At 41.8% G+C, this 18,814-nt stretch overlaps 1 protein-coding gene across 1 annotated transcript in view; it reads right to left on the reverse strand.

The window, feature by feature from the left end:
• LOC132382220 (tumor necrosis factor receptor superfamily member 14-like) overlaps positions 1-18,814 on the reverse strand; it is a 72,311-nt gene that overhangs the window by 13,207 nt on the left and 40,290 nt on the right. Inside the window, exons 9-11 of the mRNA XM_059952226.1 lie at positions 15,433-15,558; positions 4,913-5,056; positions 3,184-3,277 (exon numbers count right to left, since the gene is read on the reverse strand). Of these exons, the coding sequence (XP_059808209.1) occupies positions 3,184-3,277; positions 4,913-5,056; positions 15,433-15,558 (364 nt within the window). The remainder of the gene's footprint in view (positions 1-3,183; positions 3,278-4,912; positions 5,057-15,432; positions 15,559-18,814) is intronic.

An 18,814-nucleotide genomic window follows, 5' to 3' on the forward strand; every position in this document is an offset into this window, starting at 1 on the left:
TCCATTGTCCTCTCCTATTAGATTCCTTCTCCTTCAGCCCTTTACTTCTTCCACCTATCATCCCCCAGCTTCTTTCATCATACTCCCCCCTCCCACCTTTGTATTCTGACTTCTGCCCCATTCCTTCCTCGTCCAGATGAAGGATCTCGTTCCCGAAATATCGACTGTTTATTCCCCTTCATAGATGCTGCCTGATCTGCTGAGTTCCTCCAGCATTTTGTGTGTTGCTCAACAATTCAACACTTTTTTATTGCTGTAGATTGTGTTTGTAAAAATATACTTAAGGATTTTTTGTAATTTTGGATTATACGTAAACTATGATTATACTTGAGTTATGCAGAGAATGTACGATTTACGTATGTTATCATTTTTAGGTTTTTTTTCAGAAATACCTAAAGTGGAAATTCGTCACCTGAACTGAAACATACGTACACTCAGTGGCTACTTTATTCGGTACACCTTCATATAAATACAACTGCAAAGAAAGCATGACACAGCCTCTTCTTCCTCAGGAGTCTGCAGAGTTTCAGCGTGTCATCAAAAACCTTGGTGAACTTCTACAGATGTGTGGTGGAAAGTGTGCTGACTGGCTGAAGTCCAGCCTGGTATGGGAATACCAATGCCATTGAGTGGAAAATCCTACAAAAGGTAGAGGACTCGGCCCAGTACATCACAAGTAAAACCCTCCCAACAATTCAGCACATCCACATGAAACGTTGTCATAGAAAAGCAGCATCCACCATCAAAGATCCTCACCATCCAGGCAGAAAGTATAAGAGCCTCAAGGCTCACACCACAAAGTTCAACAACAGTTACCACCCCTCAACCATCAGGGTCTTGGACAGAAGAGGATAGTTACACTCAGTTAAGGACTCTTTTCTCTTGTTACATCATGTGCATTATTTATTGTTACTTATTTATATCTACATTTGCACACTTTGTTAACAGTTCCTGATGTTTACAGTTAGTTACAGTTACAGTCTGTAGATTTGCTCAGTATGCCCACAAAAGAATTTCGGGGTTGTATGTGGAGACATATATGTACTCTTACAATAAATTTTACTTTGAACTTTGAACTGCATCTGTACACCTGCTCCTTAATTCAAATATCTAATCAGCCAATCATATGGCAGCAACTGAATGCCTAAAAGCAAGCAGACATGGTCAAGAGGTTCAGTTGCCATTCAGACCAAACCTCAGAATGGGGAAGGATGATGAAGAAATGTCACCCAAGTGACTTTCACCATGGAGTGATTGTTGGTATCAGGCGGGGTGATTTGAACATCTCAGAAACTGTCAATCTCTTGGGATTTTTATGCAAATCAGTCTCTAGAGTTCACAGAGAATAGTGTGAAAAACAAAAAAAATCCACTGAGTGGCAGTCCTGTGGGCAAAAAACATCTTGTGAGAGATGAGAGGAGAAAGGCCAGACTGGTTCACGCTGACAGAAACTCAATTAACCATGCTTTACTACAGTGATGTGCAGGGGAGCATCGCTTAATAATCAACACATCCAACCGAAGTAGCTAGGGTAGAGCCGCAGAAAACCACGACCATACACTCAGTGGTGTCGTCATTAGGCAAAGAGGTACTGGAATAAAGTGGCCACTTGTCGATGACAAGTACAATGTAAAACTTACTTGCAACAGCATCACAGGAACGAAGCATCAGAGACACCACATTTACAATAAAAAACATCAATTAAGCACATTCCACACAGGGTTTACTGGAATGAACACAATTAGTACAAAGACAGATCAGCATTGTTTCTGTAGTGTGGTTACATAAGGATGAAGAAAAGTACTTCTCATCTTTTGCAGACCTATAAGGAACTCCACACTCTCCAAATTAAATGAGTCTGCTAATTTTTTTCACCTGGGAATTGCTGCCTAAGTGCAAAAGCTCCCAGTTATTCCTGAAATGAGAGACCTACATTTGGAGTACAGAAAGGAAGATCCAGACAATGAGACAATTCACTGAAAGATCTCCCACCCAGGACAAGGCAAAAGGAGGGAAATACTTTTCAAATGTACATCAAAGGGCCAGGCAGTTTCTTTAATTCCCTCTAATTAAAGAAGTGAGAAACATAGAAGAGTGTTTTCAACCAGGTTCTAACTTGTTAACAGTACATTAGTGCAAGTGATTAATTGTTTCTGAAAGGCAGATTGTGAAAGATTCATGATTGGGGTTGGGGCAATTTGAGATCAATTCCTGAGTGACAGTTAGGAGTTTGTATGACCTTCCCGTGACTGCGGAGGTTTCCTCCGAGTGCTCTGGTTTCTTCCCACAGTCCAAAGATGTATCAGTTGGTAGGTTCATTGGTCATTACAAGTTGTCCCATGATTAGGCTAGGATTAAATAGGAAACTGTTGGGCAGCACAGCTCAAAGGGCCAGAAGGGTCTAGTCCACACTGTACTTCAGTAAATAAATAAAAATGGTTTATTGTCATTCTTTAGTGCACAAATGTGAAGGAGGTCTTTTTTTCTCCAGTCCTGCTGAAGGGTCTCGGCCTGAAACATCGCGTATACTCTTTCCTATAGATGCTACCTGGCCTGCTGAGTTTCTCCAGCATTTTGTGTGTTGCCTAGAGTTCCAGCCTCTGCAGATTTTCTCGTTTGTGAAAGGAGAAAGAAATGATTGTTACTCCAGATTCGAAGTAGCTTGAAAGAAAAACAATAGGCATAAATTCTGCCCCAATGCCTTATGGTCATGTGGTAGGTTTTGAGGAGAATTGGGTTGCAGGGGATAATAAATCAGCCATGACTGACTGGAAGAGCAGACTTGATAGACCAACTTACCTAATTCTCCTCTTACGTCTTATGTTCTTAAAGAACATAATAAAGAAATAAAAACACAATAAATATAAATATAAAAGCAATCCTATAAAACACAATGTACAAGTAACTGTTACACACACAGACTGATTAAATGTACATAAGGTGATGCTGGGTGATGTGTATGTAGTAGTGTGGGGAGTGGTGGGTTGGGTTAATTGTGGGGGGAGGTGTTGTTCAGACTGACAGCTTGGGGGAAGTAACTGTTCTTGAGTCTAGTGGTCCTGGCATGGTCACTGTGTCGCCTCTTCCCTGGTGGTTTGGGGCTAAAAGAAAGGAGGTATTGAGAAAAATCAACAAGAGGTGGTACTTTCTGGACACGGACACCATGGAGTTTAAAGTACTTACACTGTCCAGCTCTTACACTCTTCAGTTGTTGAAGCTTCGCTTGAAAATGTTCCGTCAGGACATTTCTCACACACAGTATCTTTGAAAGGTGTTCCTGAAACACACGATCAATGTTATTGTGGGTAATTTATAAAGCTGTAATACCAGTGTCAGAGAGATCTTGTTACTTCTTTCCACACTCCTCTTCAAATAGTTAAATAAATGTGCAATTCCACTTTCAACAGTTGTCACCTGCAGCATGTTGAAAATATCAAAGAATCCATTTCACTGAGTAGTTCTCAGTGTTTAAGAACAGAATTTTTGAACCTGTTTTAACATCCACAAATACCTTCAGTCAATTACTAGGGTTTAGAAAAATACCCATGCTTCTCGGCCACACCACTGTACAAGTAACACTCCCAACTCCGAGCAGCACAGGAGAGGAATAAATTATCATGTATTCCTTTCCTCATGGTGGATTAGTGTGTGGGCCTCTGTCAGCTGCAGTATTTGCTCAGACTTTGGAAAAGCAGCAAGAGAAGAGGCCAGATAAAGCAATACCAAAATAATAATGATATCAGGGATGAGGAGGAATGTCTTTAGCCAGAGGGTGGTGAATCCATGGAATTCATTGTCACAGATGTCTCTGGAGGCCGTCATTGGGTATATTTAATGTGATATTTGACAGGTCTTTGTTTAGTAAGGGCATTGAAAGCTACAGGGAGAAGGCAGGAGAATGGGATAATAAATCAACCATGATGGAATAGTGGAGCAGACCCACTCGGCCAAATGGCCTAATTCTGCTCTTACCTCTTATGTCTTATGGTCTTACATCAAGCTGTTTAACAAAGAACTGGAGCAGAACCTCAGACTTTCTGTGGTCAGGAGCACGCAGTCATGCAATAAGATGGGCAATAGAGGCTGAAGGTTGGTTCCCTAAGGTTGTTATAGCCAGGGGTGGTAATGGGGACAAACTCCTACTACCTATTAAATGCTCCCAATGGTGTGTGAACCAAAAAGCCTCTGAAAACCAAGTCTAGCCCCTGGCCTTCACATGTGATTTAGTTACTAAAACTAGCAGAACTGTTTCTACTAACAGAAGGTGCAAAGGCAGGTTATAGGCAATTTAAATCCAGTCGCTTAGAGCAGATGGGGCTAGTCAGCCGAGACTGGCAGCTCATGTAGGAGAAGGAAAACTCTGATCTCAAGCTTCCACTGCTTTGTGACCATACCCACTCATGGGGAAGGCTTCGGGAGTAAATCCAGAGCTGGAGCACTTAGGGCAGTCCAATATTAAGTTCAATGCTGACTGGCAACTCCTGTGATGCTGCTGGTACCAAACTGTATCAGTCTCTGCCGTTCCTTTAGATTCATCAGATGCATGGAGATGGGGAGCTTGCTACATGGACAACAGCTTGCTCTCCATGTTGTACTGCCCAGGCTTGTATACCTAGACAGCTAGGACACAATATCCATGGTCAACTCTGATCGACTGAGGCCTCAGGCTCGGTGGCTAAAACTCAAGACTGGCCAATAGTGGGTAAAATGGGAAGTGGGATGAATTAGCTTCTTAAAATACAAATCCAAAGACCATTCCAGTTACACTCAAAGAACTAACAGCAAGCTGCCGTTGCCAGTAGGGGGCCTCAGGCAGCCATCCTCAGAGCAAACTCCAGTCGGTGCCAGTGATTTCAATTTCCCCTGTCCTGCCCAGGACACAGCACTTAGTAACGGCACTCCATCAACCTACCTTTCTCTTTAACTCCTTCACCAGGCGGGCATGCTGTGTACTTTCTGGCTATCTGACAGCCGTCAACACAATAATACCCCTCCCTGGGCTCACATATCGTATTGCGAGTGTAAGCACAACCCTGTTTAACTTGAAGTCCCAGCTCTGTAAATACAAAAACATTTATGAGATCCACGGTGAATTAAAGTATACTGCTTTCTGTCTGAAGTTAGACAGAAGACTAAATCAGGATTTGGCTGCTAAATCCCTTGTGTCTGTGCCACCATTCAAAAAGATCTTGTAGCTCAAAACCTCTCTCTTGTAATTAGCTCATATCCCTGAAAATCTAAAAATATATCACGCTTGGTCTTAAACACGCACAGCTGGTGAGCCTCTCAAAGTAGCTGTGCTCTTACTCCGAGACTGTGACCCCATGTTCCAGATAATCCCAGCAAGGGAAAATATTATTCCTGTTAATCCCACTAAGAATTTTTGAAGTGTTGTGTGATCATCTCTCATGCTTCTTCTAAACTCCAGAACAAGGTTTCCCAACCAAGCATCCATGGGCCCCTCAGTTAATCATCGGGGTCCATGGCATAAAAAAGGTTGGGTTGTAGAGTCTACAATAATATGATCCGGTTAATCTTTCCTTATGAGACAATTCCTTATCCCAGGAATTCTTCTTGTCCTCCTCTATCAAAAATATGTCCGTCTTTAGGCCAAGACACCAGATGTGTACACAACATCCAGGTACAATCCCACAAGAGCCCCACAAGCACAACATTCTGCCATTATTAGTCAAAGTGGATAAAGAACTTAATATTCCATCTACCATATGTCACCCATTTACTTATCCTGGCCATATTCTCCCATGAACTCATACTGCAACCTGCTTAACAAATCACTCAGAAAGCAAAAATTGCAGATGTTGAAATATTGAAATAGGAATTGCTATAGATTTTAAGCAGCCGCATAACAACAAATTTCACGATGTACGTCAGTGATAATAAACCTGATTCTGATCCTCAGAATTAGCTGATCTGTTGCGTGAGAGTCAATCCTGTCCTATTACTCCTTCCTGTTACCATTTCCTTTTAACAGATTCTAACATTTCCTGATTGACTCATTCTGTGCTACCTGGTCTGTGTGATAACCAGTGCACCCACTACATCTATAGACAACTCTTTAATATGTGGAACGTAGGTCATCAGATCCTAATGATTTGCTGGTTATCAGTGTCATTAATTTCTCCACTGCTATGTTTCATTAATCTATTTCAGCTCCCTATTCACCCAGACCAACATTCATCACTATTACTGGGAATATTCTGTGTTTTCCTCTCTGAAAGCAGGTACAGAATATCAATTTCTCTAACACTTCCATATTCACCAATATGTCGTGTCTCAAGGATCACAAAGATGGATGTTATTCACCATCTATATTTACATTGTTGTGGTGTGTTGGGTCAACATGTAAGAAAAAGACATGCACATGAACCAGATTATCATTTGTCATTTTATGTTATTTTCTGCTTCTGACTGTATTGGTCTAGCATTCTGTTTGCCTTTTTCTTGTCAATTTCTCAATCATTCTTAGTTAAATCTGATAAGATAAGTCCATTCCTTTCACATTATAATCAATTTAAATGGCTGACATAAAAATGGGGGAATAGTGGATAGTGCAATAAGATATAGATCAGCTGGAAAAAAATGGCAGATGGAGTTTAATCCAAGCAATTCTCAGGCATTGCACTTTGGGAGGTCAGAATCATATTTGTAACATTGGCATGTCTTGAAATATGTTGTCTTGTGGCAACAGTACAGTGCAATACATAAAAAATACTATAAATTACCATAAGAGTATACAAAAACTAAATAAATAGTATATCAAGAGAACAAACAGTGAGGTAGCGTTCATGTATTCATCAACCATTCATAAATTTAATGGCCAAGGGGAAGAAGCTGTCCCTAAAATGTACGTCAATTGAAAGGGGGAAAGTATGCAGTAAAAGGCAGGATATTTAAGATCAATTACCAATAGATGGATATTGAGGTGGAAGTCCACAGGTCCCAGAAAATGACCACGCAGGTAGATAGGATGGTAAAGAAGGCCATATGGCACGCTTGCCTTAATCAAGGCATCGAGCACAACAGTCATAAAGTCATGTTGCACATATAAAAAAACTTTTGTGAGGCCATATTTGGAATATAGTGTGGAATTCTGAATCCCACATTACAGGAAGTATGTGGAAGATTTGGAGAAGGTCCAGAAGAGGTTCATCACAATGCTGCCTGGATTGGGGAATCATATCTACAGTGTCTATAAAAAGTATTCATCCCCCGCCCCCCTTGGAAGTTTTCATGTTTTTACAACATTGAACCTCAGTGGACTTAATTTGGCTATTTTACACTGATCAACAGAAGAAGACTCTTTTGTGTCAAAATGAAAACAGATCTCTACAAAATGACCTAAATTAATTACAAATATAAAGCACAAAATAATTGCGTAAGTATTCACCCCGTTCAAGTCAGTATTTAGTGGATACTCCTTTGGCAGCAACTGCAGCTTTGAGTCTGTGTGGATTGGTCTCTATCAGCTTTACATATCTGGACATTGCATTTTTCCCCATTCTTCTTTACAAAACTGCTCAAGCTCTGTCAGATTGCAGGAGGATTGTGAGTGAACACTTTTTTTGAAGTACCAGCCTTAAATTCTCAATTGGATTGTGTTCTGGACTCTGACTTGGCCACTCCAGGACATTCAATTTGTTCTTTTCACGCCTTTCCGGTGTAGCTTTGGCTTTATGTTTCAGGTCATTGTCTTGCTGAAAACAATTCTTCTCCTAAGTTGCAGTTCTCCTGCAGACTGCAGCAGCTTTTCCTACAGGATTTCCCTGTATTTTGCTGCATTCGTTTTACCCTGTACTTTCACAAGCCTTCCAGGGCCTGCAGCAGTGAAGCATCCCCACAGCCTGATGCAGCCACTACCATGCTTCACAGTAGGGGGGTTTGTTTTTGATGATGTGCAGTGTTAGGCTTACGCCAAACATAGCGTTTAGTCTGATGGCCAAAAAGCTCAATTTTGGTTTCATCAGACCATAGAACCTTCTTCCAGCTGACTTCAGTGTCTCCAACGTCTTCTGGCAAACTCTAACCGAGATTTCACGTGAGTTTTTGTTTCCAACAATGACTTTCTCTTTGCCACTCTCCCATAAAGCTGCGATTGCTGAAGAACCTGGGCAACAGTTGTTGAATGTGCAGTCTCTCGTATCTCAGCCACTGAAGCTTGTAACTCCTCCAAGGTTGTCCCACATCTCTTGGTGGCCTCCCTCGCTAGTCCCCTTCTTGTACAGTCACTCAGCTCTAGGCAGATTTACAGCTCTGCCGTATTCTTTCCATTCCATAGATTGTCTTAACTGTACTCCAAGGGATATTAGGTGACTTGGAAATTTCCTTGTATCTATCTCCTGATGTATGCTTTTCAAGAACTTTTTTGCAAAGTTGCATGGAGCATTCTTGTATCTTCATGGTGTAGTTTTCGCCAGGATACTGACTCACCAACATCTGGACCTTCCAGATACAGGTGTGTTTTTACTACAATCAATTGAAACACCTTGACTGCACACAGGTCTCCATTTAACTAATTATGTGACTTCTAAAACCAATTGGCAGCACCAGTGACAATCTGGTGTGTCATATTAAATGGGGGTGAATACTTATGCAATCCATTATTTTGTGTTTTATATTTGTAATTAATTTAGATCACTTTGTAGAGATCGGTTTTCATTTTGACAGTAAAGAATGTATTTCTGTTGATCAGTGTCAAAAAAGCTAAATTAAATCCACTGAGATTCAGTATTGAAAAATAATAAAATATGAAAACTTCCCGGGGGGGGGGGGGGGAGGTTGAATACTTTTTATAGGCATTGTTTAAGGAGAAGTTGGACAAACTTCCCTGGAAGTTTTCCCTGGAATATTGAATACTCAGTGGAGATGTGATAGAGGTTTATAAAATTATGAGACACATAGATAGGGCATATAGTCTAAACCGGAGTGTTTGTACATAACAAAATGATAAGCAGTGGTAGTTGGGGATGTGGAGGGAAGGTGAGTGGGTAGAGGTGTTGATCAAACTTACTGCTTTTTGAGTCTGGTGGTCCTGGTGTGGATGCTATGTAGCCTCCTCCCTGATGGGAGTGGGACTAACAGTCCATGAGTAGGGTGGGTGGGATCCTTCATGTTACTGGCCCTTTTCTTGCACCTTTGTGTATTTATATCCTTGTTGGTGAACAGACTGGTGCCAGTGATGCATTGGGCAGTTTTGACTACCTGTTGTAAAGTCTTCCTGTCCACGACAGTGCTGTTTCCATGCCATGCAGTGATGCAGTTTGTTACGATGCTCTTTACTGCGCATACAGGCAGTCCCCGAGTTATGAATGTCCGACTTACGGACAACTCATACTTATGAACCGAGGAAGAAGAATGCCATCCAACATTTTAAGCCAGATCGCGACGCCGTCCACCACTTTAAGTTGTTGCTGTTGACACTGTGTTGAGTGTTTAACTTTGTATTTGGCTCAAATTTTTCTTAGTAAGATTCACCCTGACCCCCCTCCCCTGTTCCGGTCGGATGGTGGCGCAGTCAGATCAGCACCGGGCTAGAGAACGGAGGTTCCCGAGTTCGATATAGTGACAGATCACTCCCGTGCCGGGTTGATGTCGATTCAGTGACTCCCATACCATCCGTGCCGGGTTGATGATGAGCTCGCAACTTGACCTCATAAAAAAAACCCACTGCCACCATCAGTTTAAATTCCCACACGGAATATTGTGGAGGATCAAATACCCAAACCCAGCACAGACCCCGCTAGTCCCATTTAACCTGTCTCAGTTCGGTGCAGTTTAGCACCCGGGGAATCAGTGCTCTGGTCCTGAGGACCCAGCGGACTTCGGGAGCTGGCGCAGGTCGGGATCTGCCGCCCGCAGTGTTTCTGCTCCATTGATGGGAAGCAATTGCGATTGTAAATAAAATGGAAATAATAGTGTTTGGAAAGAGGCGAAACACCATCAGTCATTGGAAAAGCGTTAGGCTACAGTTGGTCAACGATTGGAACAATTTTAAAGGATAACGGATAAAGTGAGAATAATGGAGCATGTGAAAGGCGCTGCCCCGATGAAAGCTACAATTATTACTCAGCAACGCAGTGGTTTAATTATTGGAATACATACGTTTCTTAAGTGTTTTATATGCATAGAAAGGTAAAATATATACTATATACTAAGAAAAACGTTTGACTTACTGACGCTAAATAATACCAGATGTACTTGGTCCGACTTCCGTACAAATCCGACTTAAAGACGGACTCAGGAACGGAACCCGTACGTAACCCGGGGACTGCCTGTATATAGAATGATATGAGTATGGCTGTGCAAAGTCCAGCTGTCTTCAGAGGATTGATAAGAGCAGAGTGGTAGATGTCGCCTAGAAAGACTTTAATAAAGCTTTTGATCAGGTCCTGTATGGGAAGATGGTACAGAAGGCCAGAACATATAGGACTTGGGTGAAGAACCCAAACAGATATAAAACTGACTGGGGAATATTGTTTTCCAGATTAGAGGTCTGAGCGCAGTGGGGCATGAAAGTGATTGTTGCTGGATATCATGCATATTAAAGATTTGAATGAAAATGCAGGCGGCACCAGTGGTAAGTTTGCAGTCGATATCAAAATTGGGACAGGTGGCGAACACTGCAGAGGGATCATCTAAGTTTACAACAGGACATAGAACAACTGGGAAGATGGGAAGGGGATAGCAGATGGAATTTAACTTGAACAACTGGAAAGTGGTGGACTTTGTGAAGTTGAAACAAGGCTTACACAGTGAATGGTAGGGCTTTGAGGAATCCTGTTGAAGAGAGAAACCTGGGGGAATACAAGTACACAGTTTCTTGAAAACGAGAACACAGATAAACAGGGTGCTGAAGAAAGCTGAGGCTTCAAGTGCAAGAGTTGAGATGCTGTGTTACAGTCGTACAAAATAGTAGACAGACTGCACTTGGAATACTGTATGCAGTTCCAGTTACCAGACACTAGGGAGAATATAATTATGCTGGAGATGGCACAGGAAACATTTACAAGGGTGTGACCTTGATGGGAGGGCTTAAGTTATCAGGTAAGATTGGAGGGGCTAGGTCTGTTTTCTTTGGAGCGAAGAAGGCTGACAGCCGAATGATATAGATATATGGAGGCATTAATGCACAGATTTAAAAAAAGCTGCAGAGAGTTGTAAACTCAGTCAATTCCATCATGGGCACTAGCCTTCACAGCATTAAACATATCTTCAAAAGGCGGTACCTCAAAAAGGCAGCGTCCACCTTTAAGGATCCCTATCACTCAGGACATACCCTCTTCTCATTACTACCACCAGGAAGAAGGTACAGGAGCCTGAAGAGCTTCACTCAATGTTTTAGAAGCAGTTTCTTCACCTCTAATTGCTGAGTGGACTATGAACTCTACCTTACTTATTTTGCTCTCTTTTTGTAGTACTTTGTTTTTATCTATTATTGCAAAGTATAGGATTTGTTTTAATGCAATGCACTATTCTTCTGCTGCAAAGCAACAAATTCCATGATACATATCAGTGATAGTTGATAGGGTAGATAGCCAGTGTTTCCTTCCTCTGGTAAGAGTATCTAAAACTAAAGAGCATGTGTATACTTGCATGAGGGAGGTGGTTGTGGGAGGAACAGTAACAACATTTAAGAGGAATCTGAACATATCTGAATGAACAATAATGTATGGATATGAAATTATTGCATGTAAATGGGACTTGAACAGATTGGCATGATGGCCAGCATAGACCATGTGCTGTACAACTCTATTACTCTAAATGTATGTCAAGGCTATGCCTTCCTGCCATCTGTGACTGGTCAATATATCAAGATGGCTTCATGCAAGAGTTTCATTGAAGAAAAAGAGGTTTTGGCTCCTGGGAAAGGAGAAATGTTCTTTCCTATATAGAAGTTTAACTCCTAATCTTTGGACTGAAATGTTGACTTCTTAGTACCACTGTTTTCCTAGTGTTAACTATTCGAAATGACAGCAGTTGTAATTCCACTGGAGATGTTGAAATTCATTGTTGTGTAAAATGAGTTATTTCCTCAGAGAACAACCAAGTTTTACTAATCATTTCTCTGAAATTATACCATTTAATACAGGGGCCACCAGCCTTTCTTGCAACATGAACTGGTTTAATATTGACAATATTCTTGCTGACCGGCCGATGGGGGGGAGGGGGGGAGAGAGTGTTAATCACGACTGGAATATAGGTGATAAGTCAATTATAAGTCACTTGTAAGTGGCTGATACACTCAATTTCGCTTCTAATAGGGTTTATCTAATGAATTTAATATTAAACACACAGCGCTTATTTTCCTCGCATGAATGTAGTGATAAGTCAATTATAAGTCACTTATAAGTCAATAGCATCATAACTTTTTAAGTAACGTTTGGATATTAAACACACAGCGCATATTTTCCTCGTTTAAACATATAAAATCACTGCAATATCGCTGAATCAGTGGGAGCCCTGGGCTTGTTTCCCTGCAACAAGACGGTCCCATCGAATGGTGATAGGAGACAGCGATACTTGAACAGGGTTCCTCATGTCCAGTCTATTCCACAATTTAGTTTTCGTTGTATTCATTGCAGAAAACCCCACTTCTCAGAGATATGATTTTGGAAATGGAAGCAATGCTTTCAGTGCTTTTGTGGCTATCGCAGGATATTCAGCCTTGACTTTGATCCAGAATGTGGCAGAGATGTTATGTCAAACATACTTTTCAGCCCACCGTCATTTGCAAGCTCGAGGAGTTGATCTTCTTCCCACACTGACATGGATGATTCACCGGGGACATTCACAAATGGGTCACGGACCCATTCCTTTGCACACCTTGGATCATTTGCGGTTGGGAAGTAACACTCGAATTCTGTTGACAGCAAAGATAGGTGATCGCACAGCAGCTGTGAGAAGGACGGTGCAGCCTCAGTCTCTCCCAGAATCCCAGCTAATGTTGGGAACATGTCAAATATGCCCCTGTCCTCTCGCCGTCCCCACAGTTCCAGTTTGGCTTTGCAAGCAGACACTTTATCTGCCAACTTGAAGACAGTTGTCATTCTCCCCTGAAGTGACAAATTGAGTTCATTGAGCAGGTTGAAGATGTCACACAGATAAGTGAGTTTTACTATCCATTCCTCATCACTGAAGTGTGCTGCCAGTGGTGATTTTTTCCTGAAAGAAATCTCTGCAGCGGCTCTCTTAACTCAAAAACCCTGGCCAGGGCTCTCCCCCTTGATAGCCACCTGACTTCAGTGAAGAAGAGAAGGCGTTTGTGTTCTGCATCCATTTCCTCGCACAGCTGCTCAAACAGACGTGAGTTAAGGGCTTTTGCTTTGATGTGATTGATAACTTCAACAACATCACTCAATAGGCTGTTAAGATCGGGTGACATTTTTCGGCTAGCCAGCATTTCCCTTTGTATGACACAGTGTGTAGACTGGCATTCAGGAGCAACCTCTTTGACTCGGGTGGTGAAACCAGACAGCCGTCCAGTCATAGCTGCATATTCCAACCCAGAATGACCAGTCCAGTTTGCCTGACATGTAGTCATTCAAAGACTTGAATAGTTCTACCCTAGTTGTGTTAGTTGGCAGCGGCAGTGCACACAACGTATCCTCGTGCACATCGTCTTGAGATATATATCACACATAAACCAGCAGTAATGCCTTGTTGTTGACTTCGGTAGACTTGTCGACCTGGATAGCATACCATGGTGACTCATTAAGCCGTTCCAATAGCTGTGCTTCGATGTCCTCCACTATGTTAGAGATTCTCCTTGAAACTGTGGTAGCTGAAAGAGAAACCTGTGCCATCTTGTTAGCTGCAGCTTCTCCCACAGTTCACGGCACATGTCCCTGGCAGCAGGCAGAATCAATTCTTCACCAACAGTGAGAGGCTTCTTAGCCTTAGCAATACGACTAGCCACAAAGTACGATGTTCTCACAGCAGCAGCATTTGTGGAGGTGGTGGCTCTCAGCAGTTGCCTCTGTCCCACTTGCTCACGTTTTCTTCTCCTTAAAAAACTCAATGGGTTTGTCTTTAAGTGCAGGGTGCTTGGACTCAAGGTGCCGAAGCAATTTTGAGGGCTTCATTACCTCATTAGACAGCTTGTCCCCACATATTACACACAAGGGGCTTGGAGCGTGCGAGTCACCGGTCACATTAAAGCCATATTTTATGTATGACTCATCGTATTTCCTGTTGAAGGAAGTTTTCTTTTTTTTTGTAGTCTTGGCCTCAGCTGTCTCTGTGTTATCATTATCGTTAGGCCTTTTATGTCCCCTACCACCTCTTCCAAAGAAACTCTCAAGCGACATTTGTTTTTCACTCATCGAGTAGTTGTAGGTTAATGACCGACTGATGACCTCCAGTGGGTAATGACCTCGTGTGCATTCAAGTTCAACAGTGGGCCTGACGGAATGAGGAAAGGTGCAGCTGACTCATATTGTTTCATATCACCAAATCATATCGTTTCCTCGTGGCCTGAAACCGGTCCGCAGCTCGGTGGTTGGGGACCACTGATGTATTGGGCTGAAATTGCACTATCCTCAATAACATCAATGAGCTGCTGCAACCTCAACTATTGTCTCCATATATTGCATTCACTACTTCAGAAGATCATTCTTCGCTTTGTGCACTCAAAGTCATTCCACGTTGCCATCATTGACTGCTGCCCCACCTCAGATTGAGTTCTTCGTTGAATTATTACTCAGGTCACACAAAGCCAAACTAAAGGAGAGAAATTTCAGCCAATTTTCCTTCACCCTGTAGGAGGAACAGGCATGGGTTGAAGATTTCTCAAGTACAGGCATTCATGTCCATGCAGAGATCTTCCTGCAACTCCCACTGCCAAGAGTATGTCTGTAGTCCAGAAAAGGTGCAGTGGCTCCCTTGAACAAAGATCATGCCTCCTGCTAGTTCTGTTTTCCACCACCTTGCCCAGCTCCTATTAACTCTTGTGAGCACTCTCCCAACTCCATATTCTTAGTGTATTCATTCTTTAGGTGAAGGCTCACCTGCAGCCTGATCAATGCTGCTTATATTAGGCAATATGCCCTTTTGAGAACTGGTTTCAGGCTCAACTCAGCTGGGCTAAAATATGACAGATCAAAACATGTCAACTTTCACAAAAACAGGGTGACAAGAGATGCTGTTTTAAAATCCCGGAAAGAAAGTGAAGCAACTTCTACCCCGGGATATTTTCACTGAGATTTCTCATCATAATTTGCCCTACAGCAAGAATCTGATGGCAGAAAATGGCACGTCAGGTTTGAAGTTGAGCTCAGGTTTTCACTACGATGCAGTCATGACATTGTTTGGTACAATAGCAGCAAGTGGTGTCAGTAATTCTTTGTAAATGAATTTCAGAAAACCCTGATGGGTTGATAAAATTAGCATAACTTCAGTCAATATTATAATAAATACCTGCATCGCATATTTTACACTTAAAGCATTTCTCTAGTCCATTTGGATGCTCCATATACTCTCCATTTGTACAGGGATTACATGTTGTGCCCGTCATCAAGGTGCAGTGTTTGGATACTCTCGTGCCTGCAATAAAACAAAAATCTGCATTGGAAAAGTGACAACGAATCACAGTGCTTATTCTGCTCTCAAAGAATCAATTCGAATGCATTTTTGTCAAAAAAAACGCTACCTGAGAACCATTATTACTTCTGAGCAGAAATAGTATTTCAGCGATGCCATGTATTCAGAGACGCTGTATGCATAAGCACTATCATGGATACACCCTATTTTTTGCAGCCCCTTGGAATTGTGGATGACTTGGTTAAGCTCCAGCTCTGTGGTTCCGAGGTGGACGATAAGGCTAATGTAAACCTCAGAGACTCAGCCTCAACTCTGGCAGGATGTTTGTAATTGGGCAGGTGGGTACACGGCTTGACGGCTGATGTGTTCAACCTTCCAATGACAGTGTGTTCTTAATTCGTGAACATGAGGCTCTGCATGAACACTTCAATTTTCCTTCCCCATACTGAGCAAATTCAAATCTGGGATGCCCATTAATCAGTAAGTCTTCACAATTTTATAACAAGCTTCTTTTATCCCTCAGCCATCAGACTCCTGAACCAGAGTGGCTAACTACACTCACTCCAATACTAAATTGATTCCACAACTTATGACTTCCCTTTCAAAGACTCCGGAAATCACATTCTCAATATTTATTATTTAGATTTTTTCATTTTTGTTGTATTTGCACAATTTGTTGTCTCTTGCACATTGGTTGTCTGTGTGTAATTTTTTATTGATTCTATTGGGTTTCTTTGTACTGTGAATGCCTGCAAGAAAATGTATCTCAGGGTCGTATATGGTGACATATGTGTACTTTGATAATAAATTTTCTTTGAACTTTTTTGTCTGTCCACCTGGTAAATGCTTACTGTCACTTAGCTCAAAACAATTTGTTTCAGGTCCTGCAAATAATATGGCCATCCATCAGGCCTAGGAAAGGAAGCTGATGTTGGTTTGCTTATTTGGAGGGAATGCAGAGACTTGTCTTGCTATGATTTTCTTGCTGCATATCGTCCATGTCACAGAAACATACAGGGGTGCAGTGAACCACTGCTACCCTGTGGAGCATGAGCTTTGTGACAGATGTGTGGTCTTCATCTTCAAACACTCCCTTCCTCAGATTACCCAGGTACACTGGAGGAGATGGTGAATATCACTACTGATAAGTGGATTCTGGTTAATTGGGTCATCAGATAACCAAGGCAGCCATTTATTTGGGACAGCCTTCAAAAGACAAAAACAAATCAAGAAAATAGCCAGGATTCCCTTTGTTTATTTGGGACACTATGCTGCTTAATTGGGACATGAGACCATCAGTCACATGCACTTGTGTAGCCATTAGACACTACACGGTGCAGATGTGCAGATGTGTGTGCTTGTGTTATGTTATCCATTTGGAACAACAGACGCCGATTCAAAAAGAAGAGATGTTTTTGATTATTTTGTACTTGAGATCCTTGCCAAGATGCCATGAGAAGATTTGACACTAGCTGAAAAAATTATCCTAATAGACTGAATTGAAAGCTATCCACCAATCACCACTCAGCTGGCAGAAGTAACCGATGTGCCGAAATGCTGATGAGACAGGACTTTTTTTTATTGTGCCACAGCAGATGGTTTCCTTTGCAACACTATCAGGGTCAAAGAAAGCAAAGGATTGCAAAGCTGTGTTGCACTGTTCAAATATGTCAGAAACTGATTTTTAAAAACTGTTGATTACTGGGGAAAAGCATTAAGCCTCAGAGCTTTAAGAGGTGAAGAATGGATAGTTTACCAATTGGGTTCTATGCTAATAAGAATGCGTGGATGACTTCCGAAATTTTTAAGAAATGACTAATGAATTGGGAGACAGAGCTACAAGCAAAATTCCTCTGCTTGTTGACAATCATACTGCACACTCGAATGTAGAATATTTGAGAAATATTCTTCTGGAATTTCTGTCTGCCAAGATAATATTCTTGGTGCAGCCAATGGATATAGGTATCAGGAAATTTATTGTTGGCTAACGACATTACTTCATGAAGGAAGGCAATGAAGGCAGTCCATTATCTGCACTAGGTCTGTGGACTGACTTTGTTCATTTAAAGTCAATCAAAAGAACACACCTCTACTGGTAACTATTACAAACAAATGCACAGTTTCTTTGTACTGTAGCGGTGTGCTACACACAGCGCTGAAATAATGACACGGAATCGGTAAACTGCAGTTAAAGAAGATTTTATTCGAACTTCACAGCCTTGCTTTAAAGCCTCCCTGATCCCGCCCTCTCCGGGCGCGGATGCTGTAGGGGGCACATACTCACAATCCCCCGCAGGCTTTTCCCTTTGTTGGTGAAGCAGACCTGGCGCCCTTTTGGGACTGGCCTTTGTGCCGGCTCGCTGGCTATTTGTGAGCCGATTCGAGTGCGCTAGGAAGTGGGTCGCCACAGGACTGTAGTAATGTTGGTAGTTCTAATTTGTTCTATATTTCATTTAAATACAGGCAGTCCCCGGGTTATGAACGAGTTCCGTTCCTGAGTCTGTCTTTTAAGTCAGATTTGTACGTAAGTCGGAACAAGTACATCTGGTATTATTTAGCGTCAGTTAGTGAAATCTTTTTCTTAGTATATAGTATATGCATATAAATATGTATATAGTCTATGCATATAAAACACTTAAGAAACGTATATCTACTTTCATTTTTCACTGAAAGATGGCACCCCACAAAACAACACCAGCCGAAGTTTGAGTTACTGTAATATGAGAAAACACTGTTCTCAAGCCACATATGGTAACTGATAGCAAATTCCATAGAAATTCTTAACTTATGGAAGTTTAATTTATGTTCATTTCTCAATCATTCAAATGTTAATTGGTGCTGATATGTTAATTTTTTTTACTTCCCGTGTCCTTTTTAGCTCTCTCTCACTCAAGCTGTTCTTTCCCAATTTTTGCTTTTCACTGTGCTGCTGCTGCCTGTAGCTATTCTTTGAAAAGCACTGGTCTGACTCAGAAATCCCAAAAATCTACAAGCAGTGAGGGGTTAATGCAAAATGCTGGAGAAACTCAGCAGGTCAGGCAGCATCAATGGAGAGGAATAAACAGTCGATGTTTTGGACTGAGACCCAAATAGATATCTTGACTTGAAATATCAACCGATTATTCTTCTGCATTGATGATGCCTGGCCTGCTGAGTTCACCCAGCATTGTGTGTGTTTCTCTGGATTCCCAGCATCTGTATCAAGGGTTAATGCATCATGAGCACTTTCATGGCACAAGCTGATAGGATTGTTGTGGCC

The sequence above is a fragment of the Hypanus sabinus genome, chromosome 27, assembly GCF_030144855.1.
Source record: "Hypanus sabinus isolate sHypSab1 chromosome 27, sHypSab1.hap1, whole genome shotgun sequence".
In the NCBI taxonomy this organism is placed as follows: Eukaryota; Metazoa; Chordata; class Chondrichthyes; order Myliobatiformes; family Dasyatidae; genus Hypanus; species Hypanus sabinus.